Raw genomic sequence first — 27512 nt, 5'->3', positions numbered from 1 at the left:
ATCGCATACTTTAGATCATCAACGAAATCAACTAAAATCTTAGCAGTTTGAATAATTGACAATTTTATTAAACTATGATGAAATAATTGAAAACTTTGGAAGATCAATAGCATAAATATTAATTTAATAGTATTGTTGTTTTATTTTCTCTACATTACTAATATATTGATTTAGTGTGTGTTCGGCTTTTCATGTATGGTTCAAAATGAACATTCATTTTACTATTTGTTTTGATTATTTTTATGTAAGGGGTGCTGCTGAAATTTAAGAATATTTACGATATTCAACATTCTGGATACTTAATAGATTTTAAGCTATATCATATTATATATCTATTACACAATTGTTGTGAGATCTTTTGTTAGAAGTGAAAAATTGCTATTTGAAAAACCGATAAGTGAAGAGCTTTAAAATATGTTTATTTAGGCAGCAGTAAATTAGGTACACAATTGTAATATAGTATTATTCGATAAATATATTGATATAATGTATTAAAATCGAATAATTCAATGATAGAATAATTAGATAATACACACCTTTTTCACTGGATTATAGCACAATATCATAGATCCGTTAATATCTTGACTACGCATGCACCATTTATATACCGTTCCTTCAAACTTAAAAGTTTTTGGGGGTAATGGCATTATGACTATTAATAATGAACAAATGTAAAAAAAAAAAACTTTTTAACAACAACAATAAATTAGAGTTTAGCTAAGATTCAAAATAAATAAGCTTTAGAATAATTAATAAACAAATAGTTTTTATAATTCTAGAAAAGCCAAATGAAATATTTTAAACCGCTAAATCTCGTATACGTAAGGACTATCCTAAAGAGTTGTTTGTTATTTCAAATTTATTTATATTGTTTATATTATTGATTTATAATTTTTTTATTTTAGCCAAGAGCTTTATTTATGAAATAAAAAAAAACTAAATAGACTATTTTAATCATATTTTTTTTTTTAATTTATGAAACTCATATTCATTATCTTTTTCTGAACACCTTATTCTGTATCCATTCATTCACATTTACTTATTGTACCATTCATTGTTGTATAGATTGTAAATTTTTATAAAATAGTATTGTATATTAAAAAAAAAAAAAAAAAAAAAAAATGCTATAGTCCACAAATTATTTAAATACATTATATAAACTTACTACGACAATCTAAAATTATAGATTAATTAATAAAATTATCATATTATTCAAAATAATTGAGTATGAAATGAAAGCATAAAATAAATTTAAAAAAATGAATCATTTGCTATATTTCTAAATGTTTTATAAATATAAATAAACTTTGCTAGTAACTAAAAATGTATGTTAACATAAGAGGATTAACTAATAAATTCACTGTTAAGAATAATCTGTTGTTAGAAAGTTGTTTACATTATTTATTACCGATAATATTCAATCAGGAGTAAGATTCCTGCCTTAGGAATAATACTTATACTGTTATAATTAAATGTATAGGTATACTTATTCGGTACAACATACATCAAATAAATAGTATTGATTGGTATAACATTTTACTAAATCTATTTAGTAATGTGAAAGAACAAAATTAATAACAGACAATTTTTCTCTCAATAAAGCATTTAACTTGCACTAAAATTTCAAGGTTAATAATCGTACAATAGTATTTAATGAAGAACCATAAAATTTATCACTCTGTTGGTCAACATCATTTCTTAGTAGAGTTATTTCAGTTATAAAGAATATACAACAACTATTTTATTAAAATTGTATAAAAGAAAAAAAGTTATACTTTATTTTTTGAACATATTAATATGATTTTTATATTTATAAAGGTCAAGGTATTTTTTTTTTTTTGTATTGAATAATAAAATACGACCAAAATAAATATCTAGGTAACGCATAATTTTCAAAAAAACAAGGATTCGAATCACAAGATGAATTTTGACAAAATATCGAGCGGTGAACATTATCCATACTGAGTTGAAAGTTTATGCTACTCAATTGAAATGTTGTTATGATAATTGTTGCGTATCGAAAAATAGCTGTAGTTTAAATTATAGTTTTTATAGTTTTTATTCAATCATTTTTACAATATAAATATATTAATTAAATGATATATGATTTTATTGTTTTAGTATTTTATCTATTACTTTATTTAATGTTGTTCACAAATAAAAAAAAAATTTTAATTTAAATAAAATCCATTTATGAGTATTACAGTATACATTTTAAATGACAATCATTGAGTTAGTTTTAATCATAGAACAATAAGTGTTGAACTTAAATAACGATCAAAAATAGATGTACCTGTGTATTTTTTGAATATTACAATAAATATTAAACATTTTGAGAATCACAATTTTTTGACTGTCTATATATAGCTTATATTTTATAATATATAACCTTAGGACAGGGACGTACACAGGAAAAAATTTTGAAGAGAAGATTTTTAAAAAAATGTTCATAAATAACATTTTATTCATATTGTATTTAGGTAGGTTAGTTAATTTACTTTTTATTCCTGATATTTCAGAAGGATGTTTTAACACCCTTTTATTTATTTGTTTAAAATTGAACTTAAACTAAATTTAAAAAAAATAATTAGATATCTATAATAATATATTTTTTGATTTATTGATTGCATATAATAAATAACAATATATAATAAATGATGAAAAATCTTATACTACATTTTCAATCCTTATCTATAAAAATTTATTTTTTGTTAACATTTTTAATTATATAAAATTATTTGCAAATATATGTGACTGATGAATTCGAACAAAGTTTAAACTTCAAGTGCTTAAAAATCAAATCATTAATATTTGAAAATATTTATAATAAAAACTTATTATAAGGAACCATTTTTTATTTTTCAAGCATTTTATTCTGTGAACATTTTTTAATTGATATTTTTAGGACAAATAAAATGGTCTAACTAGATACATCGAAGCTGTTTTAAGAATATAGATGTTTTTCTTAAAACTAGTTACATTCTAATATAACAACATTTCCCTTACAATATTCATTTTTTCAATAATAGATTTTTCGTGTTAAAATCTAACACACTTCCTGTAAAAAAAATATATAAAAGTAAATACATTTTAGTGTAGTATTTGAAAAAAAATTCAACTAACGTTTGAACAATAATGTAGTTTTAGGAATAGTAAGTTAAAAATACAATGTATAAAAACAAATATAATAAAAAAAATAAATAAATACAGTTTTGACTTTGTATAAATACAAAATTATATAACATACACATAAATAGAGCTAAGTTAAAAATACATTAACATAATAAATAGAAAAAAATAAAGCTCTATACTGTACATCATAAATTGTTTTTAATTTTCAGTAAATGTATTATTTACATCAAAATTTAAATTAGGTCACGTTCCTCCCAATGAATATGTGTTCTTGTTAAATTCATAACCAGGGTTTTTTATTCTTTGTCTTAAAGCTTCACACCTGAAATATTATATATTATAATAGGATTTTAATTTACCCGTTACACATTAATGTAACCAATAGAGCAGTGTGAAATTACCCGCATGTATTATAGTCAAATCCAAATCCTGAAGTACATTCTTTTATTTCGCGGCATTGGCACGTGCAAGTCGCTGAATTCCATAGCTTTAAATTGTATTCTTCGTTACATTTATCGCGGTCCTCTTCGTTACTACACATACAACGACATTCGTTGGGGTAATACGTTTGTAAAGGGGTACAATCCTGTAAACAAAAGAAAACAATCCATATTATATGCTATGATAGTTAATCGTTTAAAAAATATGGAATGTCACTAATCGCACTTCTTGTTTAACAATGCATCCACACTTGCATTTCAAATGTTGATCTATCGACACCGTTTTTCGACCTTTGAATTCTAATTTCCCCACATCATTATACTGTGAGACCATTACCTGTGAAATATCATATGACAAAAAATAAATAACATACACATCCAATTTATAAAAATTACAGCTTTAGTTTTGCATACTTCAAAGTTGAGGGTATCGACTTTGGTCGGTTGACATGCCAATAAGTCGTGAGCGCAACAACCTCCACAACGATTTACCCGAGTGCACGTTGGATAATAATATAAACTTTGATCGTCAGTATCTTTAAGACTGATCGTTTGAAGTTCAACAGAACAGCCGGCTGGCTTAGGTACCAACGTTGATTCTAAGTAAACAGATTATTTATAATATTTTTTATTGATTGAATTTCCATAAGTATTATTTAAATTAATTATGCAACTAGAATACATACTCCTTTCTATATTTGGTGCAGTTCGGCCTGAAACAGAATAAACAATAACATATAAATTTTATTAAAAATAATAATTGGTTTATAAAATTTTAATTCTTTAATAATTAATGTTATCCAAGACATCATATGATTTTTAGTTAAAATAAAAATAATAAAAATGCATTGCAATAAATTATTGTAAATTAATGTATTATATGATATTTCTGTATTATTCTACATAAATTATATTAGCTGTTATTAATATTAGATCAAATTAAAAACATATAAATAAAAACTACCAAGTAATAAGACCAATAGATATAAAATTGCAAATTTTTATTGTCAATTTTTCTTACGCAGTCTGTTCAATCTACTTAAAATAAAACTATATTATTCCCTTCGGAAATAATTAATAAATTACCCGATCTTTTATTAATTGTAATAAATTTTATTTAAATGCACACGATTGTAAAAAAATCTCTCACCGAGCTTCATACTAGCCATATTTAAATTTAAATTCTATTAATTTTTGTATCCGATTTTTACAAGCAAACTAATTTATAATTTTAACAATTTTTTTGGAACCTAAACATATTAATTAATGTTATTGTTTGGAAAGCATTGCCAATTGGCGCTGTCTTTATTAAAATATCTAAAACAGAGTTTGGTACAGATGTCTCCTGTACTATTTAAAAATTTTTAAAATATAAAAATATTTGTTTAGCTTAGTTGATTCTTTTTCTTTTTCTTTTTTTTGTATCGAAAGGAAAATTTTCGGTTAAATAAAAGACTCGGGGTATATTGATACCCCGCAAAATGTTGTTGAATGCAAATTAACATACATTAAGCTTCAAATACCAACAAATTTATATGTAATCGACTATTCAGTCAAAGTACGATTTTTATGTCCAAAATTTTTCAGAAAATTATTATATAATGTAATTTTTAATTAAAACAATGTTTAAATAACTTAAAAGTTATATAAGTATACCTACGAGTAAATAAATATTCAACATTACTTTTATTATTTTTTTATAAATTTTTTTTTAAATCAATTTAAACTATATTAAATAAATATTTACAAAAATTTGATCCTTTTTGAAACAAATTACCTACATTACTCATATAGTGGTGTAATACCGGCCACATATAAATACATTATGTATATTGATAGGACATAATGTATAGAATTGTACGTAATATGTTATATAATATCTTTGTACTGAGATTATTATATCTAATTGAAATTAACCATCACTGCTCAAACAGTTATTGAACAAGAAAATTGAATTATTTATCCTTGACATTATTTCTGGATTGTTAAAATATTATGTATATTAATAATTATAAAAAAATTTTAAAAATATTATTAGCCGTTTTAAATTATGTGGTATTAGATTTCGATAAAAAAAACAATCAATAATAAATTATCAAATAATGTGAAAATTTAAATTTTAACTACACATCAGATTTAATGAAATACTATGTCATTGATTGAATATACTACCGAGGAGCCGTTATTCTGACATGTTCCCTTATTTAAATAAAAACTGTAAATTCACCCAAAGATATAAGTAGCAACATAAGCTCAGAATAGTTTAGAGAAAAAAAGATTAAATTACACATTAAAATTTTTCATTTTTGTAATCATCTTACTCTATAACTGACTCATACTTGGATATCATACTGAACACAATTAATATTTAAAATACTTTTTTATCAATACAATGCACTATTTAGTATTTATCCATTTATTCAAAATTCTTACAACAAATATTTTTACCTTAGTTTAATTGTTTTTTAATGGTATGATAAATGTAGATCAAAGACATTTATTCTTAAAAATGTGGTTTTTAATTTAATTATCTTAGGAAATTGTGATTTGTTGTATATTGTGTATTGTCAAATTCTTAAATACAAAGCTATTATTTATTGAAAGGTATCGTTAATACCAAAATAAATTTAGAATACAATACATGTTATATTTCGTCAGTTCTTTGAAAATGAAGTGTATTGGTTATGTTTTATGGAAATACATTTAATTAGTTCATTGACTTACTTTGAAAACCTGTTGTAGCGTATAGTGTTTGGACTTCATCTAAATTTACATCTGGCATAAATTTAGAAAACAGTTCTGATACATTTGTCACCTGATTCAATTCAAATATAACATTCAAAGGGATCTGAAACACAAAATATATAGCTAAAATTTTACTTTTCATAGTTAAGTGGATATTAATTATTAAGTAATATCGAACATGGCAACTTAGAAATGGTATAAAATAAACAGAATAAGTTTATATTTTATTCGAATCACTTTTTATAATAATATTTAATATAATCATCATAATTTATATTTTATTTTTATTAATATTGATTTTAATTTTAAAAATAGTTTGACTTTTTAAAATATATTTTATTAGTTTGAAATATTATTGTTTCTTCTATAAATTATTTTTGTGTATAATAAATGCAATGCCTATTAATTATTGAATATAGCTATGTGTCTAAAAATTATGAAGTTCTTTATTAAAAAAATAAATCAACAATATCAACGAAGATTAATTATTTAAAAAAAATTATGAATTACCTCATTAACCAGCAAAACATCACTATTTTTTTGTATTCCTTTATTTAACCAAGGTCAAGTATGTTAAACATTAAAATACTATAATGTATGATTATGCATTACTATGTATAACTGTTTAGGCATCTATGTATGTCTGTGACGAATGTAACTACAGCACATGAGTCACATTGAAATTTAAGTACATTACCTACTAACAAAACTTTTATTATCAGTACAATAAACATATTTTTAAATTCAAAATAACCATACTAAATTCTTACAATAGCCGATTATCTAACTTGCATATTTTATAATTCAATGATATAAGTAGTATACTATTATTTATTGTTAAAAATCTATTCATTGATAGATTGGATACCATCTAATTAATTTAATATGACCTCAAAAATTGTTCTTCCGGAAATAAAACACAGCATGGCCACATGGGTTATATTAGTTATTTTATATATGAGTTTTTAATTTTCATTAATTTTTTAAACTTTTGCGTGAATTTTCTTCGTAAAATAAATATCTATTAATTACCTCCTTTCAATTTATGACAAAGGTGATAGCCAGCTAAATATTCACAATATTTATATAAAATTATTAATCTTAATTATTAATTATTGTGCACATTATTTATATTTTAATACATATATGATTTATTTTGTGATGTATTTTTGCTTTACCAACAACAAAAGGTATGGAGAGGTTGTGATTAAAAACGCCATATGGGGTTTTAGTAAGTTGTTTTAGAGTTTTGAATTGATAAATTTGTATTCTATTAATGTTAGTGGGATTTACTAAAGCCCAGAATAATATGCCATATACCAAATACTCATATTGATTTTAATAGCATTTAGTATTCAAACAGTTTATTTTTTAATGGACATGTTTAAAGGCAAGTAGATATTATAGTTGGTGATTTCGATCATTGAAGGTCTAATGTTTGGAGTAAACGAGAGTTGAAAAAGTAAGTCAGTGATCTAGATTAGCTTGTACATTGTTCTAAAATATAGAATTAAAAATTACAATTCTTTTTCTCAGGTTAAAGACTATTTCAATGTTATATGTTTGTATGTAAAAAAATAGTATTTATTTGGTTATATAAACGTCTAGTATTAAGTTATTCTAAATGTTTCCTTTCAATCAAGTTTTTTTAATCTTATTGTCAACAAAATAATTTTAAAATAAATTTAAACCGTAAATATGATATAGTTTACCTATTTGGTCACGTTGTTTTTACATTGTAAATAATTTATTAAAGACAGGTTATCTACTTAAATATAAGTATAAAGTATTTATTTTACGTCTACTGACATTACCTAATAATTGATACTTAGACGAAGTCCCTGAGGTCTTTTGAGATAGGTAAGATGTCGCCAATAAATTCTTGTAAGTTGTTTGAGTCATGATATAGAAATGTCGGTATTTGATAAGGAAAATACCATCGCCCATAAAAACGTTACAATAATGTTCTCGTTAGTCATGCTTTCACTAGTAGCTTTTAATATATATTAGTTAATCTTCAATGAAGTTATATTAAATGACAAGTTGGTAATCACTGAAACCCTGAGTGATTAGTATCAAATTTTCAATATTACATACTGCATGTCGTGCCATAAGAAAAGTATGTATTATATCAATAAATAAAGTAGAATATAGTTGTTAAGTTGAGAACTGGTTAATCCATAAAATTAAGTTTTTCCTTATTAGTGAATATTTAACTAAGTACATTTTAGTTGGTCATGATATTTGGTTAAACATAACACAAAAAAAAAAAATACTAATTAATTAATGTTGGACGACTCATAGAATATTATACGTAAAATCTACATTTTACGTTTTAGTAAACAGTATTAAATAAATACTGATTCAAATGGATTTTCTAATGGCCATAATATTTTATATCAATAACTTCTTACTTACGTAGTTACGTACAATGAATAATTTGAATATTAAAAGATTTCCCGTATTGTTAACTATAGTTTTAACTTCCTTCTCTGGTGTTTAATCAAAAACATTGATTCCGCATTGTCCTTAAAATACAATTATTTTTAAGACCTAAAACTTGAATATTATTTAATAGATCGTAATATAGGCTGCCGACCGGCGCTGAATACGTGACAGAAATATAATTGAAACAAATTTTACAATTATTTTGATACAATAATCACGTTTTAAAATCTTAAAATCTAACACGTTCAAAGAGAATATATTTGTTTACTTATACACATATTATATCATGGTAATTTTTAAATATTGATAATGATAAAATATTTTTAACTAATTAATTAACTAAATTATTATATAATATCTTTTAGGTAGGTATCGCTTTATATGTGAGCATAACTTTATAAAAATGTTATATAACTTATCACCGTCATCTGTATATTATATTATTTCTTAAGGAAAATAAAATAATTTACAAATCTGTAATTAATATACACTTATGCATAGTACCTACTCGAATAGTTATTGGTTATACAAACGGAATACGTATTTTTGTAAGAACAATACATCCTAAAATGGTAATTACATTTAAATAACAATTTGTATACCAAAACTTCCGTGACTAAACTTATTGTTTTATTTTTAGACAAATAATAAATATTTTATACAAAAAGTTTCTTTTAAACCTAATTTTTTTTAAATATTCATTAAAAATGTGTAGAATCTGTAAACATATTTTCTTTATAATAAGCATAATTGATGAATAAGGATAAGTAAAATTTAAGTTTAAAATTGTATTGTAATACGTTATAATAATTAATAATTATTGAAACCGACTAGAAAGGCGCCTATATTTAAAATTTTAATTTAGTAAATAAAAAATAACAACAATTACCTGCTTTACCTCTATAGTTAAAAAAAGAAAACATAATATTTGTAAAATATTTTAGAATTTGAACAAAACGAATAATGTGTTTTTTTATAGAATAACTACAAAATATGCGTTTTTAGTTCATTATTTCAAGTTATAACCAAGTTTGATATTTTGTTTTAAAATATTTTGAAAAAAAAAAAATAACGGAAAAACGGTAATATAATTTATTGTATATCATAATACTAGTTTTCAACAAAATGTATTTTATTATTTTGTTACAAATAATCAACAATTAATAACCCTAGATATTTTAAATATTGAATAAATGATATTTTTATTAGCATTTTTTAGACATGATTTAATTTATAAAATATTTTGGCTAATTTTTGATGATAATATTTTTTTTTAATCAAAAAACTTTGGAAATTTAATACAAGATTCAACAATAGTTGATTTTATATAAGCATTTGAATTTCATACATAGGCACTATTCATAAAAATTACAAACATATTCCTTAAATTATTTATTAGTTATAAATTCATAACATTTACAATTTTAATTGTTAATTTTTGGAAATTTAATATTAAGTTTCTGGTACGCATTTTTAACAGAATTTCAAAATAATTTTTAAAAAAACTGTGTTTATTAAAAACTTTATTAATTATTCTATTTAAACAATTATACTTTGGAATTATTCACAATGATCTATACAGTATACTATATTGACTAATAAGTTAATAAAAATGATACATAATACGTTATTATAATAATTAATTACATTAAATATATGATAGTTTTTTATAAAATGTAGTTTAATATACCCCATTGTTCTCATTACTAGAAGAAAAATAAATAACTATTAATAATCTAATACAATTTTATTATAAAATATTCGTAGAAATTGAGTCTGTTACACCGTTTCCCATTGGAATAGTTTTACATATACAATATTTTCTTATTGGATTCAAATATAAGCATTTAATAAATCTATTACAGTAATCTACACAATGACGACAAAAAATACAGTACATAAATCTACTATTAGCATATTGACTTTAACCGGTTTATTATTTTTTATCTTGGCGTTAGAACAAAATATTAGTTACAGAAATATTATTATTTTATAAATTATAATTGATACAAGATTTATACTATTATTATTAATTATGTTTTAAGTATAAACACTATAAACACCAGGATAAATTATATGTACAATGAATAACTTAATGTTTTTGTTTTCAAAAATTAATATTATTTCAAAAAGTATAAATTATAAAATAAATAAATAATAATTTGTTAAATAAAGCGATTTTGTTTATAAAAGAAGAAATATTGTTGAGAGTTGTAAATGAATAGTTACCTAAATATTTTAAAGTATATTTGATACTACGCAATATTTATTATTTTTAAAATGAATACGTAAATTGGAAAATTCATAATTTTAATTGTTCTAAAAATTTAAAATAACCAAACAAGTCAATTTTAATGTGATAATTGATATTATTTTCTAATGAAAATGTATTTTAAATTTGTATTTTATGGTAACCAATAACATAATATTCATAGCTTATCGGTTTACAAATTTTAAATCTTAGAAATGGAAATGACATCTGTGAATAATATAAATTACAGCTTTTACATAGAAATTGTCAACAGGTGGTTGTATTTATTTGTGTATCAAATGTATTGTGAAACAAAAAACTTATGTCGTTAAATATATCTTGTATATAAATCTATTTGTTTTCCGGTATTCTATTTTGGAGTAGTATACATAGATGTCAGATATTATTCAAACGACTATATAGACTCGCTTACGATGTCTGTTATAAAATTATTATAGTTACCTATAGATAAACTAGTCATATAGGCGCATGATTACTATGGTAAATCCAAAAAATGATGTCCGTTTCAAAGTTTACATTTTTAAAATTGAATTGCGGGAATATAATGTAGTTAATTTAACCACAAATTTTTTTCTTAGAATGTTATTGAATATAACTCAACGGAGAGAGTTGACGATTGTGGCGAACGCGATAAACCAATTCTCCTACCCATTGTACAGAGTCGGTTTGCAAGTATATGCTACAAGGTCTGACGAGTATATTAATTATAGGTAGCAACACATTTTACTACACTACTACGTACTACTACACACGTATGATAGTTACGTCGGATATTCCTTTTACAGTGAGGCAACTCGAATACTATTTCCTCTCGATGCGCCGCGTGATAAATAATGCATTATTACATGCGCATCGGTTACATCCATCGACGCACGTGCGAAATATAACAAGAAATGATATACTGCAGCAGGACACAAAAGTATAGTGCGACTAAAAATGTCTCGGTGAGTGGGAGGCTAATGGTTAAAATATATTATCATTATTATTACAAAAATCGTATGTTGCTTAATTAGTTATACCTATTGAACAACATTACATTATGTATCACTCGATACGAATATTCAGGAAAGAGGTGGGACGCGCGTGCAACGCCTTATGCGCCGAGGGATATGATCGATATAAACTGGAAATCTTTATGGAAGACGCGTTCTCTAAGGACGTACGCGCAGGAAGGGGCGTTGGGTCATCGGAAAAATACGACATGACGACTAATACTTAAAATATTATACTATGTAAAAAAATGAATGTATTTACTTCACGGGGACCGACGGCGTTGCTGTATGACGACGGGGAGGCGGCGGCGGCGGCGGCGGTAGTGTATGGCCCGTTGCAGCACGAAGAACTACCGCCCGAAGTGTCGCTCGGAAGCAACCCGTCGCCGGGCGTGTGGACGACGTCTTCGCGCCAATCCGCGGTCGTCGTCGGACGGGCCGCGTTCTGTCCGCGTCTGGCGGCGACGGTGACGAGCAGCGTGCAACAGACGACGGCGGCGGCGGACAGGGGCGCAGTGCAGGCGAACATGACGGTAACGTATTACTTTTTTTTTTTCCTTAAATACTTTGTTGTTACGTTGCGCGAGCGGAGCGTGTGCGGGCGCGGTCGATGTCGCTGGCGTTCTGTCGCCGTGACGGCGTGCGAATGACGACGACGGCGACGACGGATGGCCGCGAACCGACGACCACGACCACGACCACGGTCTACCGCTACCACTACCACCATCACCGCCACCACCGCCACCACCATCAACACTACAACCACAACCACGACCGCATTTCAACACGGTCGCTATTGCAGGTGTGAACGACGAACGAACGAGGCGTTCGTTCCTCTCCTTTCCGCGATCACAGGTTATCCGCCGCCTTCGCCGCCGCCAAGTGTGACTCATCTAGCGCCTGGTGCAAAAAATGACAATAATAATGATACGCTTGCGTTTTGTGTGGGCATAGAATAGATAATATCGTTACAGTTACCGCCGCCGTCGCGGCTTACAGCATTCTTTGACGCGCAGTTATCGTAGGTAGATTGTTTTTTATCTACCTGTGAATGTGTGTGTTATTACGACAAACAATAATATGAAACCGTCCTTATAATAATAACGAGCGTGCTCGACACTGTGCAGAACGTGCAATCCTCGCTTAGCCGGTAAAAAATGTAGGTACCGACTGTTTTTACCGAGAAAATTGCAAACAGTGACCCTCGCCATACTACACCTTTTTTACAAGCCTAATATTTATGGCGTATGACGGATGATGAATGTTCGATGAAAAAACGCAAATTTGTAACTATAAATAGGTATACGAGGAAAATACCTAAAAGTCGATTATATTGTGTTAAGATGTTGTTGTCGAATCGCGGGGAAAATACCCAGGAAGAAAAAGTTCAAGAGAAAACAATCACAAAACTATAACATGACATTACGATAATAATTCGTCATCTTATCCTACATATTGCCGTGTTGCCTTTAAAATTCAAAATATATGAGATTTTCACTATTTTTGTGTTCTTATTTTGTTTCATTTTCATTTTTCTAGTTGAATTTTGTGTATTGATTTAAATTTAAACTATTTAAAATACTAATATAAGGCGCAAGTAACAAAAATTATAAATCAAGTACTGCAACTGTACTTTACTTAAACCGGCAGTGTTAAGATTTTTATCAATAATTAGATATTAAAAATGTGTCACACTATTTCTTTTTTCATTATTTCTGAACTGATTTTCAAACTTAACTGCTATATACATTAAATACATTAATGGCGTAGTGTGAGTTTCGATAAAATGTAAGCAAAAAAATTTAGAATCTTAAAAAATGTGTTGCTATATCTACAGTCTACTACATTTAAATAGTAAAAAAAAAATATATATATATATATGCAAATGTTTATAACTTTATTAACCTAACTTTTATTTTATTTTTAAGCTTTTAACAATTGTTTAAATATAAATTATAATTTTCTTAATAAAATATATATATACGTATATCAATTCTTCTTGGTTTTTGGTAAAGTCCTTAATTACGTCACCATAGAAAAAATTTTATTTTTGAATTCTAGCCAACAATTTTTTTATTTGGTAAAGATGATAATGCCGATAGTATATTTGGGATTGTGAGTTTCTAAGATACGTTTTTATCCTTTATTCTTTTTCAAATTTAAAAGTTTTTTAGTTGATTAGCCATTATTTAAAATATTCTGTTTTTCAGCAAAAATGTAAAACCCAAACGATTTTATTATTAACTGTTCAATAACATATTTACAACAAATATTAATATTTAAATTCACACCAAAAGAACATGAAGGCAAATTCATTTAAAAACAAGACAATCAAATTATAAAACTTTGATATAGAAACACGTACAAATCTAAAAATCGTAAAATAGCGGTTATCGGATTTAAGAATAATACAAAAATTAGACGTAATATACACCGAGTGAGTCGTGTGTGACACTGTGGTGTTTGCAAAATCACGAACGAAATTATTACTGTTTAATAGCAATTTAAAAATATGTATATGACTGTCGACAACCATTATATTTTATTTTATTTTTTATAGTTGTTAAAAGTTAAAAAAAAAAATTTATCAAAGATTTAATTATAAGTATAGTTGCATTATTAATTTTTAATTTTCATCTTTTTTTTTAAGTTTAAACAGTGATTACAATGCTACGCCCCTGATATACACTTGCCTTTTTTATTATGTTTCTAATATTAATTAATATAATATAAAAAAAAGTGTCATACCTAATTAGGTATATATGTACCTTTTACTAGAGAAGTAAGAAAACTTGTGTAAATAATTTAAAATTAACTTATAATAATAAATGTGATACGTGTATTATTAAATATTAATACAATTTTTATTTAATTAGTTTATGTTATTTTATTATTTGAAGATATTATTTTTAGCTTAAATGGGAAATTGGTTTAAAAATCAATAGCTTACACAGGATAAATATTTTTGTAGTCAACATATATCACAATGTGTAGTCAAAAAATTTTTTATATGATCGTGAAATTGATGGTCAAAGATTGTATTACCTTTATAAAAATGTGATCTAAACATATTATTATACAATACTTTTTGAAAAAATATTGTAATTTGGTTACACTAACAAATAAATTGCTTTAAACAGGTCATTCCCTTTTTAACTTGAAAAATCTCCCTACGAAAAAATACTGTGAACTTATATGTTCATACTACTACTATTTTGATTATAATCAAAATGTTTATAAAAGCTTTTTTTTAGCACGCCCATGATCTCTTGAAATATAGTATTTTTATATTGTGATTATTTATATATTTAATAGATTGTTGTGTTATAATATACATACATTTAAATAAACATATACTATTTGTTATTATGCAAAATTGACTCAAAAATCACTCGAGAGTTATTATTTATTAATACAAATTAAAACCTAAAATTATAAATTATAAATAAAAATGGTTAATATTGATGTTTAAAAAATTATAAATATTGCGATATTCTGAAATCACGAAATAAAATGTTTAGTTTATTCTAGTATATTAATAATATTGGTATTTATGAAAAATTTACTGATTTTAGTAAATCCATACCTTGATTAAAGTCTTAATGCAATATCTAACTTTTTTTAAGATGCTGATGTACAAGTTAAATAGAATTACTATACGAACCTAAGTACCGACGCCGTAAAAATCGAAGCACATAATACGTAACGTACACATGTCATGAAATTATCTGTACATAACCCCTTAACAAACTATTGCATATACTACAGTACCAATAGTTAGTATTAGACGATTTTAAAATGCGCCGAGTTTATTGCAACTTTATTCCTTAAGAAAAGCTGGTAACAACTATAATATTGATATACATTTGTACAACGAACGTATTTCGCACCATTTTGATTCTTACAAATACAATGATAAAGTATGCATGTAAGTTTGGCAAATTACATTTAAAATTATAAAAGATAAATTAGATATCTATCACATGTACATGATTGTGGTTTACATTTTTCAATGAGCTTATTTTAGTTCACGTTTCACTTATATATTGAGTATGACGTGGTTTTGTTAAATTCATATTTCATACTAAATATAATTGTGAGTGTTTGTAGAAAATAATCTTTAAACCTGAAATATAAATATTATTAAATTTAAATTAACTTTTAAACAGATAATTAAAAAATTCAAGTTTACCTGCAAGCATAACTGCACTGTTAATTTATGAATTATAGTCTTCATTTACAATGACTGACATGTGCAAGCTGTTGAATTCCATAATTTTAATCCATGTTCATCATGACACTCATGACGATCTTTTTCATTTGTACACATACAACTGCATTCGTTGGGGTTATAAACTTGTAAAGGTGTGCAGTTCTGTAAAAAATAACGCTCATGATTAATAAACAATTTATAATTCTAAAAATGGAAAGAAAATTATAAATCGTACTTCTTCTTCGATAATACAATCGCACTTGCAATTCAAATGTTGGTCTACTGACACTGATTTACGACCTTTAAACTCTAATTTGCCCGATCCAGGAGATCCTTTATACTGTAAAACCATAACCTAAAAATGTAACACGAGTGACCAAAAAAATGAAACAATCTATAACTTAACAGACTAAACAAAAATTTTAAATTCTCTATTATACACATACTTCGAAGTTGAGGGTTTCGATTTCAGTTGGTCGACATGCCAATAAATCATGTCCGCAGCAACCTCCACATCGGTTCACTCGGGTACACATTGGATAATAATATAAACTAAGATCATCAGTGTCTTTAAGACTGATCGTTTGAAGTCCAATAGAACAGCTTGCTGCTTTAGGTATCAACGTTGCTTCTAAACATATTAACTTGTATTATTTTTTTTTTACATTACTTCTTCGATTATTCACGCAGACTGTAAACTTACTTATTTCTGAATCATATGCATAACGATCTAAAACACAAAAAGATAATATAAACATATTTTTTTATTAATTAATATTAAAAAATGTATTAAAATAAAATGTTTTTTAGATTTGATCATATAAGGTAACCTTACTTTGGAAACCTATGGTGGTGTAAATTTTTTGAGCATCATTCATATTTATGTCTGGTATAAATTTAATAAACAGATCGGAAACATTTGTTACTTGATTTAATTCCATAATAAAATTCAAAGGAATCTAAAAAATATAACAATAATTAATAAGTCATTTATATATTATTGATATCTATTGTATATTTTGCGTTATGAATGTTATGATTAAAAACCCTAATCATCATTGATAAAAATAAGTATTATATAAATATAAATTTACAATGGAATTAATTTTACACAGATAGTATTATCTATGCTGTAATTTCAATTAATTAAAAAATATTTTTCTTACGTTAAGCGTAATTAATGAAATTATAAACAACGATTCAATCGACACTAGTACCTTAGTATTTATAAAAATTTTAATTTAAATTTATAAACAATAAATTATTTAGTAAATTGACTCTGATAATAATAAATAAAAACATAAGCAAATCAATATCAATAAAAACTTATATTAAAGTATAAAATGTATTTCAGTTAAACATTTATTTCTTGCTTATTACTTTTTTGTCATAAAAATGACTGGTTTAAATTATTTAGTTGACTTCAAGTTTATTTATTTATTTTTAGATTACAACTCTTTAAAAAGTTTTATTTTCCAATATTTTGTATTTCATTCAAACCCATTATATTATGATATCAACCAATTGTTTAGTTTTCACTTCACCACGTATGTACTACGTACTTGTTATGGTTATATAACAAATGTACCTACCAAAGTATAATATAGTATATTATAATCTCATGAAAGTCACGTTTTTACAAAAGTGCAAGGTCAATATACATTTTACTGTAAATATTTTTATTTAAGAATACAGAACATTTATATTAAATTAAATTTAACATGATCGTGTTTATGTTTGTTAAATGTCATAATATACATACTCGTACAGTACACTATTGTAAAATAGTAAAAGTTAGAGACAGTTAGTAACTTGTATCATCTATAAAAATATTTTTCTTGCAAAGAGAATTGATCAAGGACAATATGATTGTATTTCTGTTTGTAATTTGTCATTCTATTCTATCGTACTTATGCGGATTTCCTACTTAAAATAGGTGTTCAGGCTTACGGCTTATTATGCTTTATTATATCGTTCATGTTGTTTGAATTAGAAATGACTACAGAAATATTATATAAAACGATACTCTACCATACCGCGACTAGAAAATATCTTCTGGTATTTTAATGGCGGAGCTAACAAAAATAATATCAATATGTTGGGGTTATATTATAATAGTGTATGTGACCCGTGCGTTATAAAAAAAAATAGTCAAGTTATTAATTATTATCAATGGAAATTTTGTATCAAATTAAAAGCTAAACGATTTATATTTGTCTGTAATTTTTAATTTAGCTTTTATATCGGTATAGTTATATGATAAACAAGCCACCTTTTGAATTCGCTAACCATTATTATATATATATATATATATATTTCATGTAGTATTATGTATACTTAAAAAACGCGATTTTATTCGGAACAACATCAACATAAGTTGATTATAAATAAACAATATTTTATACATCATTATAATAATTAAATACATATTATGCTGTACGCGATAAAGAAGTCGGTAAACGAAATGAGTTACATTCAACAGCAGTATTCCCGCAATGTCTAGAATTTCAGATTTATCATTTTATTTTATTTTTATTTTTTTTCTTACCACTAATTTTACTAAAATTTGTATCAACGTTTTCGCTTTGAAGACAAGGTAACGCTACCCCAAAAACACCGTTATTAAAAAAAAAGTGATTTTTAATTTTTCTTTTCAAAAAAATTAATCTTTGTGCGAGAAACAATTGATAAGATTTTTGAAATCAGTGGTACAAATGTTGTTAAAAACTGTGGTACAGTTAATGGTAAAACAAAAATCGGAGTGTCGGGGTATATTGTATATACCTATTTTATTATTACGATTGAAGAGACGGCGTGTAAAAGAAAAACTTCTATTTACTTCCCGCGGGTGTCCAGTATCATCAGCGACGGCGGATTCGGCGAAGGCGACGGCGAAGACGGACAGAGACAAATGGACGGTGGACAGCGCGTAAACAGCCATCATGATTGGGAATCGTAAGTCTGTGAGAATTACGGTCTTAGTGAATCTCGCGCGTCCGTTCTCCAACCGCGATGGCGTGAAAATGAACGAAAGTTAACGAAGGATACCGCGTGGGTATAACCGACATTACAAACGTTCACGTGTAAGTATTGCATACCAACATAATCGATAAAAATAAGGCAAGTGACTTTTTATTTTTTTTTTTTCATAACCACAATCGATTTATTTCGATTAGCATTCAATCGTATTAAAATATATGGAAAATAAATTTAATCAAATATTGTTCGTAGATAAAATATACCATCAAATTTATATTTATAAATATTTAATGAAACACATATAGTGTTGAATTATAATATATAGGTACATAGAACAAAGATTTTAAGGCTTGGACAAACAAAACGCGGTCTGCTATAGCGGCCACGGACAGCGGATCCGGTTGTATTATTTTATAGAAACCGCGTTCTGTTTGTCCGAGCTTTTAATGCACTAAAAATGTATAACTAAATAATTATTCTACAAATTAAACAATAATAGACGCAATCAATGATTTAATAAATTTTATCTTGCACTAGTATTCTGTATTTCTATTATAAAATGTAATCTAAACTACCCATTAGTCATTAAGTCATAACGATAAAATTGAATCCCCATCATCTTCATAAAAAATATACGATTCAATTAAACCATTTTTTCATTGATTATCGAAAAATATTGACCAAAGTTTTAGTGTTTCAATAAACATTCAAAACATGCAAGAAAAAATATTGACTTCAAATTTCTATAAAAACAATTGTGTATATATTTAATATTTTAAAAATATTATAAGACCAACTCAGCATAAACAAAATCGTATTATAAATATCAAGTCTTAGCCATAAATATTGACAATTGTATACATTTTTAATTTATATAGTTTTTAGTTTTTATAATTTAGACGAATTTCGTTAAAATTTCTAATTTAAATATTAAATTCCCTATAATGTATTTTTGACGGTTTTTAATTGTTTGTAATTAATTTTAAATTAGTCTTAACATTTTGAAAATAAACTGTATAATGAAAATAATAATACGTAATTGAATTTTTAAAGTTTTCACTTTAATAATTTGAGGATAAAATGTTATTATATATTTGATTTGTATTAAATTTTAAATTGTTTATACACAAATAAAATAATTGTATCTTACGAAAGTACCTACCATTTTGTCATAATTGTTTTTTTTTTTGTTTTGTTTTCCGCAGTAATTTTGAAAAGCATTTAGATAAAACTTAAAAAAACTACACATAAATATGAAACCAATAATGTTACAAAATACCATATTATAAAACCAACATATTCAACTGTTCCGCTCAATATCTAAAATAATGTTAAATAGATTGAAAATCAGTCTTTTTTGTCTGATATTTTACAAATTATGTGAAATTATAATATCAAAACAGTATTATCATAGATTAAATATACTAAGTATATTTAATCTATGGTATTATGGACTATATTAAGTCTATATGAAAGAAAAACACATTCAAACTATGAAAAAATATTTGTTGTATCATTGTTCTTTTTATAAATCATTATGCTTTATCTGCTATTTATTTTTATTTTTTTTTATTTTTTTTTTTGCTTCAAAATCTGAGCTATAATCATAAATTTACTTTGAATAAATACTGGTCTTAAAAATTAAAATTAAAATTAGAATTAAAATTATGATTAAAAGAATAATCTTATCATATTTCAATAAATTCTAACAATAATATTTAAAATGTAACAAAGATATTATTTATCCAATAAATATTTTTTTTAAAACACTTAAAAAATTTTAAATGAACTGGCATTCGCTTTTAAATTACAATCATCTTTCAAACTAACATTTTTCTATGAACAAGAATTTAGGTAAACAACATTTATATAACATAATACTTTAATAGTCTTAAATAATAGTGTAAATAATATAAATAACAGAGCGATCAGTTCTCTATATTTATTATATAATGTACAATATTTCCCATTAGTATCTTTTTTGGGAGAATGGAGCTCATGAAATTACTAACGAATATTTGTTTCTGTTCAAATGAGTACCAGTATTCTTTGTTCTTATTCTCAAAGGTTCACACCTGAAATATATGTATACAATAGTTATAATATTATAATTTATTTCTATGTGATAATTATTTAAACTGTTGACAAATCACCTGCAAGTATAAGTATCAAATCCAAATCCTGAAGTACATTCCTTAATTTCACGACATTCACACTTGCATGTCGCAGAGTTCCATTGCTTTAATTCGTATTCATCGTTGCACTTATCTTCATCATCTTCATTGCTACACTTACATCGGCATTCTTTGCGATTATACACTTGCAATGGGCTACAGTCCTGTAGAAAAAAAAGTAATGAATATATTATTATTAGACAATAGTTATAAAAAGAAAAAGAAAAAGAAAACTAATTATTAATCGCACTTCTTCTTTAACGATGCATTCACATTTACACTTCAAATGTCGGTCTATTGACACTGTTTTTCTACCTTTGAATTCTAATTTTCCTGCTCCATTGTATTGCGATACCAATACCTATTAGACATTACATGACTTTTAAAAGTTTCAAATAAGCAGGTGTTTTAGAATTACATACTTCGAAGTGAAGTGTCTCAATTTTAGTCGGTTGGCAAGCCAATAAATCGTGACTACAACAACCTCCGCATCGATCAACTCGCGTGCACGAAGGGAAATAATATAAACTTCGATCATCAGTATCCTTTAGGCTGATCGTTTGACTTTCAATAGAACAACTAGCCGGCTTTGGTATAAATGCTGCTTCTACACAATGTATACACATCATTTTTAATTTATATAAATGTATAATATTTAATTAATAAATTATTAAAAGTATTATAATTATTATTTTTTTTTTTTTTTGTTTTTGAATTATACATCATACTTCTTTCCAAATTTAACGTAGTACGACCTGAAAAAAAAAACATTTTATGATTACTTAAATGCATATTACTAATTAGTATTATTTTTTTTATAAAATACATATTTTAAATGCATTAAAAAGTTTTATTTTATAAAATATATAGTATACTTAATTTTGAATAGCTCATAATTTAATTACATAATATATTTTTTGCATTATACCCGCATATTATGTTTATTATTACTTATTATGAATCGTATTGATATTTCTTAAAAATAATATTATTTTATTAAAATAGTTACCGTGATTTTATAGGTACTTGTTCAGAGGTAACGTTATAATGAGAAAATAATTTCAGTATATTATATAATATATTATTTGATTCTTTAAGTATTTTAAGTATTAATTTTTATTTTAACAGTAAGTTATTAACTTACTTTGAAAACCTGTTGTGATAAAACGTCTTTGAGCTTCATCCATATTAGTATCTGGCATAAATTTAGTGAATAATTCTGAAACATTTATCACCTGGTTCAATTCCATTATGACATCCAATGGAATCTAAAACACAATAATATGTGTTTTTAAAAAATCGTTGAGTATTACAATTATAAAATAATAAATTAAAAAATAAAAAATTAACTATTTATATAATAAATAGTTTTAATTTAATAAATAAATAATAAAATTCAACCTAAACACCAAAAATGCAACTTCTACTTCAAATTCAATATAATATCGTGTACACGGCTTGAGATACTTTAACATACAATATATTAATACGTGAGCTAAATTCAGGATAAAACAAAGAAAATTTAGAAATTATAATTTTTCTAAAACATAAATTTTATTTTATAATATTTAAATAAAACATTGTAATTATTTTTATATTTTTATAATTATTAAAGTATAATCAATACTAAAATCATTATTTAAAAATGTATCAATCCTATCTAATGGCAATGAAGCAAAAGTTATGTTCGAGATCGATAGAAAAATATGAAAATAAATTAAAAATGATTGAAGTACTGAATATTAAAATATTATAAATGTTTGTACAAATGCAACAATGTGTATCGTGCATGATACATGCAAGTCATGTTGTCATGAAATTACAAGTTCAATGTAAATTGTATTATCAGTAGTTAGGTAGTACAATTATTTTGCTTTTAGGTTCCAAACAAGTATACAAAACATTTATTAAAGATAATTTACTTAAATTTATACTAAACAATATTACATTATGTTATATTGTTAAAAAATCAAAATAGTAACGGATAGTAACTAATTTTATATGACCTGCAAAATCTTCATCCGTTTGAGAATGCATCAAGGGCAATATAATTATTTTAAACTCGTCACTCTATATTGTAACTCTTACGCTAACTTCCTACTTAAAAAGTAAATACTGCAGGCTTATTTATAACGTCTAATAATGTTTATTATTCATATCGTTCATATTTTATTCTTAATACCATCAAAATATATCAAAGTAAATTTAAGTTAATACATATCATATAATTATTATAGTTTAGACTCTAAACTTTAGAGTAAGTGTAATTTAAGTAATTAAACATGATTAATGTGTATGAAAAAACGTACTGTACATTTTCGTTTAAATTTTAGTTAGCAAAAATTAAAAAAAAACCTAATAAATTTTAAAGTTTATTTTTATAACATATAATTTATAAAACATTACAAATTGACAATTGTACAATAACAATTAAAAAAGCGATAACAAGCGTAAAGTGTATATAACCCCAAGGAAAATAAAATCTATGGAAGATTGAAAAGTATCGTTTTCTAGTCAAAAACTTAACTATACAAAAAATATTTATAACCACCTGTATCAACCTGTATCAAAATATACATCCAATTTAGATAAATTTTTTAAACATTTGCTTCAAACATATTTTATCCTATCTTATTTAGTTAACCCGAATTTATCAATATCATTTTGACATTATATCAATGGAACAACCACTTAATTTGAAAACCTAAAATAACTAACTGAAATTTCTAACAAATGAGTAAAATATAAAACCCATTAAAGTCATTACTAGGTAGACTATGGATCTATGGATACCTAAATAGGTAATTATAGATTTTTGTATAAAAAATCAGATCAATAGTCAGTAAAATTGTAATTGAAAGATAATTAGTACCTTAATATTACCAAGAAACATTACTTAGGGAATAACCAAAACATATTAGTTGATTTAACACATTATAAACATGGAAGAATTTTATTAGATTATGTTTTTATAATTATTTCTTGATAAAATGTTTAATTATTTGTACATGTACAAAAATCGCTGATAATTATTAATTTATATATTATATTGTACAATATTTTTATCATATCAACTAATAATTAACCCTGAACGACGTTATAACTAACACCTTGTGGATTATCATAGATATGGTTTTTTTATTTTTCGTGATTTTACTGACCTATCATACAGTTATTTGGAAAGAGTTAAAAAGATTGGTTCTATTTGTATAAAAATTAGTTTACGCTAATAAATATTTAAACTTTCATACAAATACTTATTATTTATAATATGTATAACATTTTAAATTATTAGCATGTTTCATTAATTCTGTATGTAACTTTTTATGGTTTTTTTTTATGTACCTAAAATGTTGATTTAGGTCTCATTGGAAAATTATTTAAATCAATTAATATTTAATCTTCTACAAATAAAAAAAATTAATACCTCTACTGATTTTAATAGGACACGTTTACAATTAATAACTGTGTAATGTTTTAACGTATAAAATAGATCACTCGGTCCGCTTTAAAACCACCTTCCCGTACGGAGTATAGATCACACTAAACAATATAGCATGGATTCAAATTTAATACCTATCTAAATAAATAAAAAATTAAGCGAATCTCTTTTCTTTTTCTTTTTTTCTTTTTTTGCTATCTATACAAGATTTTAAAAAATGCGCATTTTATCTGTGCAGTCTGTGGACGACATTAAAATGGGGAATTATTGATTCCGCCAAAACTACCTGTTTAGGAAAAAGGTTTGTATCGATTCCGCCGACTACTGTTTAAAATATCCACATATCGATTCCGCAAGCTATTAATTCCACCAGCTACTGTTTATAATACTTACATATCGATTCCGCCGGCTACTGTTTATAATATCCACACATCGATTCTGCTGGACACTGTTTATGCCCCCCTTGTATATGTATTTTTAAATATATAGCAGCGGTTTCCAAACTTTTTTAGTTTACGTCACCAAAAAAATAAAAAAATGAATTGCACCTTCTATGAATAAATAAATAAAAATTTTATAGTGTTTAATTATCCAAATATTTTTATTGTTGTGATAAAATAAATCAACAATAAATATTATTAAATTTCTATTTAAAGTGTTACAAAATTTTTAATTTTTATGAAAAAATAAAAAAAATAAATATTAAAATGTATAGTCTAAATTGTATAAAATGATAATAATAATTGTATAAACGTATAATTCAAAATTAAAACGTGCATCCTAACAATTAATACGTGTATGTGAATATATTAATGATAGTAATAATTGTATAAATCAAAATTAAAACGTATAATCCAATTAATATTATTTAATAACATCAATTAATACGTCTTACACGTGTGTACGGACATAGCAAATTTTCGTTCACCGATAACCGACAGTAGCCGGCGGAATTAATATCCGCCGGAATCGATACACCTAAATATCACAGACAGCAGTCGGCGGAATCAATATCCGGCGGAATCGATATCAAAAATCGGCGGAATCGATATACGCCCATTAAAATAATACGATGATCGTTCGCGGGTCACACTCGTTAACAATCGTGTTAACAAGGCGGCGGTACGCGATGACATATAGCGACCTGACCCGGTCGGGCCGGACTTTGTTATTTACCTCTTCGGGATTCGCAGCGTCGTCGGCGAAGGCCGGTGCATTCGACAGGGATTGTCCGGTGCAGCAGCGTTCGCCGCCGGCGGTGTTGGCGCGGTACCGCCGGACGAGGTCTCCGTCGAAGTGCCCCGGACGCCCGTTGGAACCTTGTCTGGCGCCGGCGGCGAACAGCGACCAACAGCTGATGGCCGCGACCAGCGTGCCCGCGATCATCGTGGTTCTCGTGCAGCACGGTGCCCGTGTAGCGCGTGCCGTGGGTCTCGGTGTGTGTCGCGTTATCCGTCCTGTCGCCGGGTCGGCGTGCGTGTGAAGACGACGCGTCTCGCCGCGTCGGTGCGTCGACGGGCGTTTGTCCCACCTCCTACCGCGGGCGCCCGCCAAAATTGTGGGGGTCCCGTTCCTCCGGACGGTTTGCAGCGCCGATGAGCGCCGTACACCGTTTTGCGCGTCTTCGCGCCGAGGACGACGCGTTCGTTGTTTTTCAGCACAACATCAATATTAATATGTTTACTGCAACACAGGATCGACAATAATAAATTATAATGTCGCCGGTACCGCACGCGCAGGTTAGGTTGGGTTGGGTATATGTGTTTGTGTGTGTGTGTGTGTGTGTGTGTGTGTGTGTGTGTGTGCTGCTCTCCGACTCTAATCATGACACAGAACACAGCGAATTGATATTAAACATATTTTGGATCCAGATGGTGTAGTGCAGGGACGCAAGGACGGATTCAGAGAGAATATCGAGAGGGGGGAAGGACATTCGTGTACGAAATACAAGTGCAAGTGTTTATCTGGTACGCTTTTAAATGTTAAATGTGTACCGAATTCATCGTTGGCGGCTCATTATTAAATTATTATCATTTACAGATCCAAGCACATGCTCACCCCGAGTCTTTCTTTACTAATAGTATTCTTTTTGTTGAATTTTTAACTTTTAGTACATTTCAAACAATATTTTAAATTATTTAGATTTTTTTGTCACTTAATAGGTATCCTGTGTTTATGCAAATTAATTTTTTTCAAAAGAAAACAAATTATTTTATTGTAAATTTTTGAACAGATTTTTTTTTGAAAATTTATTTATATTCAAATAAAAATCCAAACAAGTAGTTTTTAAGTTATTAAAATATATTAAAAAATAATAATAATAAATAGAAAAATTAAATATAATATAAAGAATAGTATGTAAAATATACTAATGCCTAATTATAATAGTCCTTAAAATGGTTTATTTATTAACCATATTAACCTAACCTAACTATAACTATACCTATAATTGATATATAGTTATGAAAATTTAAAAAATAATAGTAATAATGTTTCATGAAGTTGTGAGATTTACATTTATTTCTATATGCTTCCACTACTCGTTGTATACATAGCAAATCAAGTTACAAATTTATGTTTGACGTTGAAGAATGATAGTTCATAATGTAATAATTATATAATTACAACGATAATGAAAAAGGACTTATTTCTTAATTTTTAAAAATAATTACCTA

At 26.1% G+C, this 27512-nt stretch overlaps 3 protein-coding genes across 5 annotated transcripts; all 3 read right to left on the bottom strand.

The window, feature by feature from the left end:
* Window positions 1-2598: 2598 nt before the first annotated feature.
* LOC112604057 lies at window positions 2599-12704 on the bottom strand. 2 transcript variants are annotated; one of them, XM_025352924.1, is made up of 8 exons: window positions 12292-12704; window positions 6297-6420; window positions 4259-4285; window positions 3987-4171; window positions 3799-3909; window positions 3534-3718; window positions 3358-3454; window positions 2599-3058 (listed from the first exon to the last, which is right to left on the bottom strand). In XM_025352924.1, the coding sequence occupies exons 1-7, from the start codon at window positions 12556-12558 to the stop codon at window positions 3376-3378; spliced, it is 978 nt and encodes a 325-aa protein (XP_025208709.1). In that variant the 5' UTR covers window positions 12559-12704; the 3' UTR covers window positions 2599-3058; window positions 3358-3375. The 2 variants fall into 2 exon arrangements, with proteins under 2 accessions (XP_025208709.1, XP_025208708.1); XM_025352923.1 differs by lacking the exon at window positions 2599-3058 and having other exon boundaries at window positions 3309-3454.
* A 3068-nt stretch (window positions 12705-15772) lies between these two features.
* On the bottom strand, window positions 15773-19256 carry LOC112604044 (vascular endothelial growth factor A-like). 2 transcript variants are annotated; one of them, XM_025352905.1, is made up of 7 exons: window positions 19027-19104; window positions 17078-17201; window positions 16946-16972; window positions 16689-16873; window positions 16478-16597; window positions 16222-16404; window positions 15773-16155 (listed from the first exon to the last, which is right to left on the bottom strand). In XM_025352905.1, the coding sequence occupies exons 2-6, from the start codon at window positions 17181-17183 to the stop codon at window positions 16267-16269; spliced, it is 576 nt and encodes a 191-aa protein (XP_025208690.1). In that variant the 5' UTR covers window positions 17184-17201; window positions 19027-19104; the 3' UTR covers window positions 15773-16155; window positions 16222-16266. The 2 variants fall into 2 exon arrangements, with proteins under 2 accessions (XP_025208690.1, XP_025208689.1); XM_025352904.1 differs by having other exon boundaries at window positions 15774-16155; window positions 19082-19256.
* A 1760-nt stretch (window positions 19257-21016) lies between these two features.
* Window positions 21017-26223, bottom strand: LOC112604039 (platelet-derived growth factor subunit A-like). The gene is made up of 7 exons (XM_025352897.1): window positions 26014-26223; window positions 22540-22663; window positions 22124-22150; window positions 21818-22002; window positions 21646-21756; window positions 21375-21559; window positions 21017-21296 (listed from the first exon to the last, which is right to left on the bottom strand). The coding sequence occupies exons 1-7, from the start codon at window positions 26221-26223 to the stop codon at window positions 21218-21220; spliced, it is 921 nt and encodes a 306-aa protein (XP_025208682.1). The 3' UTR covers window positions 21017-21217.
* Window positions 26224-27512: the final 1289 nt, after the last annotated feature.

This window comes from Melanaphis sacchari, unplaced genomic scaffold (assembly GCF_002803265.2).
Source record: "Melanaphis sacchari strain LSU unplaced genomic scaffold, SCAv2.0 Contig118_pilon_pilon, whole genome shotgun sequence".
In the NCBI taxonomy this organism is placed as follows: domain Eukaryota; kingdom Metazoa; phylum Arthropoda; class Insecta; order Hemiptera; family Aphididae; genus Melanaphis; species Melanaphis sacchari.
Note: the sequence above shows the minus strand (reverse complement) of the source record. Positions and strands in the feature narration are given on the sequence as shown.

Coding starts and splice junctions, on each gene's coding strand:
- LOC112604039 (XM_025352897.1), bottom strand. CDS start 26,223: ATGATCGCGGGCACGCTGGTCGCGGCCATCAGCTGTTGGTCGCTGTTC. Junction 22,003..22,123: donor TACGTTAAATTTGGAAAGAA/GTATGATGTATA, acceptor TACATTGTGTAG/AAGCAGCATTTATACCAAAG. Junction 21,297..21,374: donor TTTGATACTTATACTTGCAG/GTGATTTGTCAA, acceptor CATATATTTCAG/GTGTGAACCTTTGAGAATAA.
- LOC112604044 (XM_025352904.1), bottom strand. CDS start 19,186: ATGATGGCTGTTTACGCGCTGTCCACCGTCCATTTGTCTCTGTCCGTC. Junction 17,202..19,081: donor ATACTGGACACCCGCGGGAA/GTAAATAGAAGT, acceptor TATATTTTTTAG/ATTCCTTTGAATTTTATTAT. Junction 16,874..16,945: donor TGCATATGATTCAGAAATAA/GTAAGTTTACAG, acceptor TAATATGTTTAG/AAGCAACGTTGATACCTAAA.
- LOC112604057 (XM_025352924.1), bottom strand. CDS start 12,558: ATGTTCGCCTGCACTGCGCCCCTGTCCGCCGCCGCCGTCGTCTGTTGC. Junction 4,172..4,258: donor TGCACCAAATATAGAAAGGA/GTATGTATTCTA, acceptor CTGTTTACTTAG/AATCAACGTTGGTACCTAAG. Junction 3,455..3,533: donor TTTGACTATAATACATGCGG/GTAATTTCACAC, acceptor ATAATATTTCAG/GTGTGAAGCTTTAAGACAAA.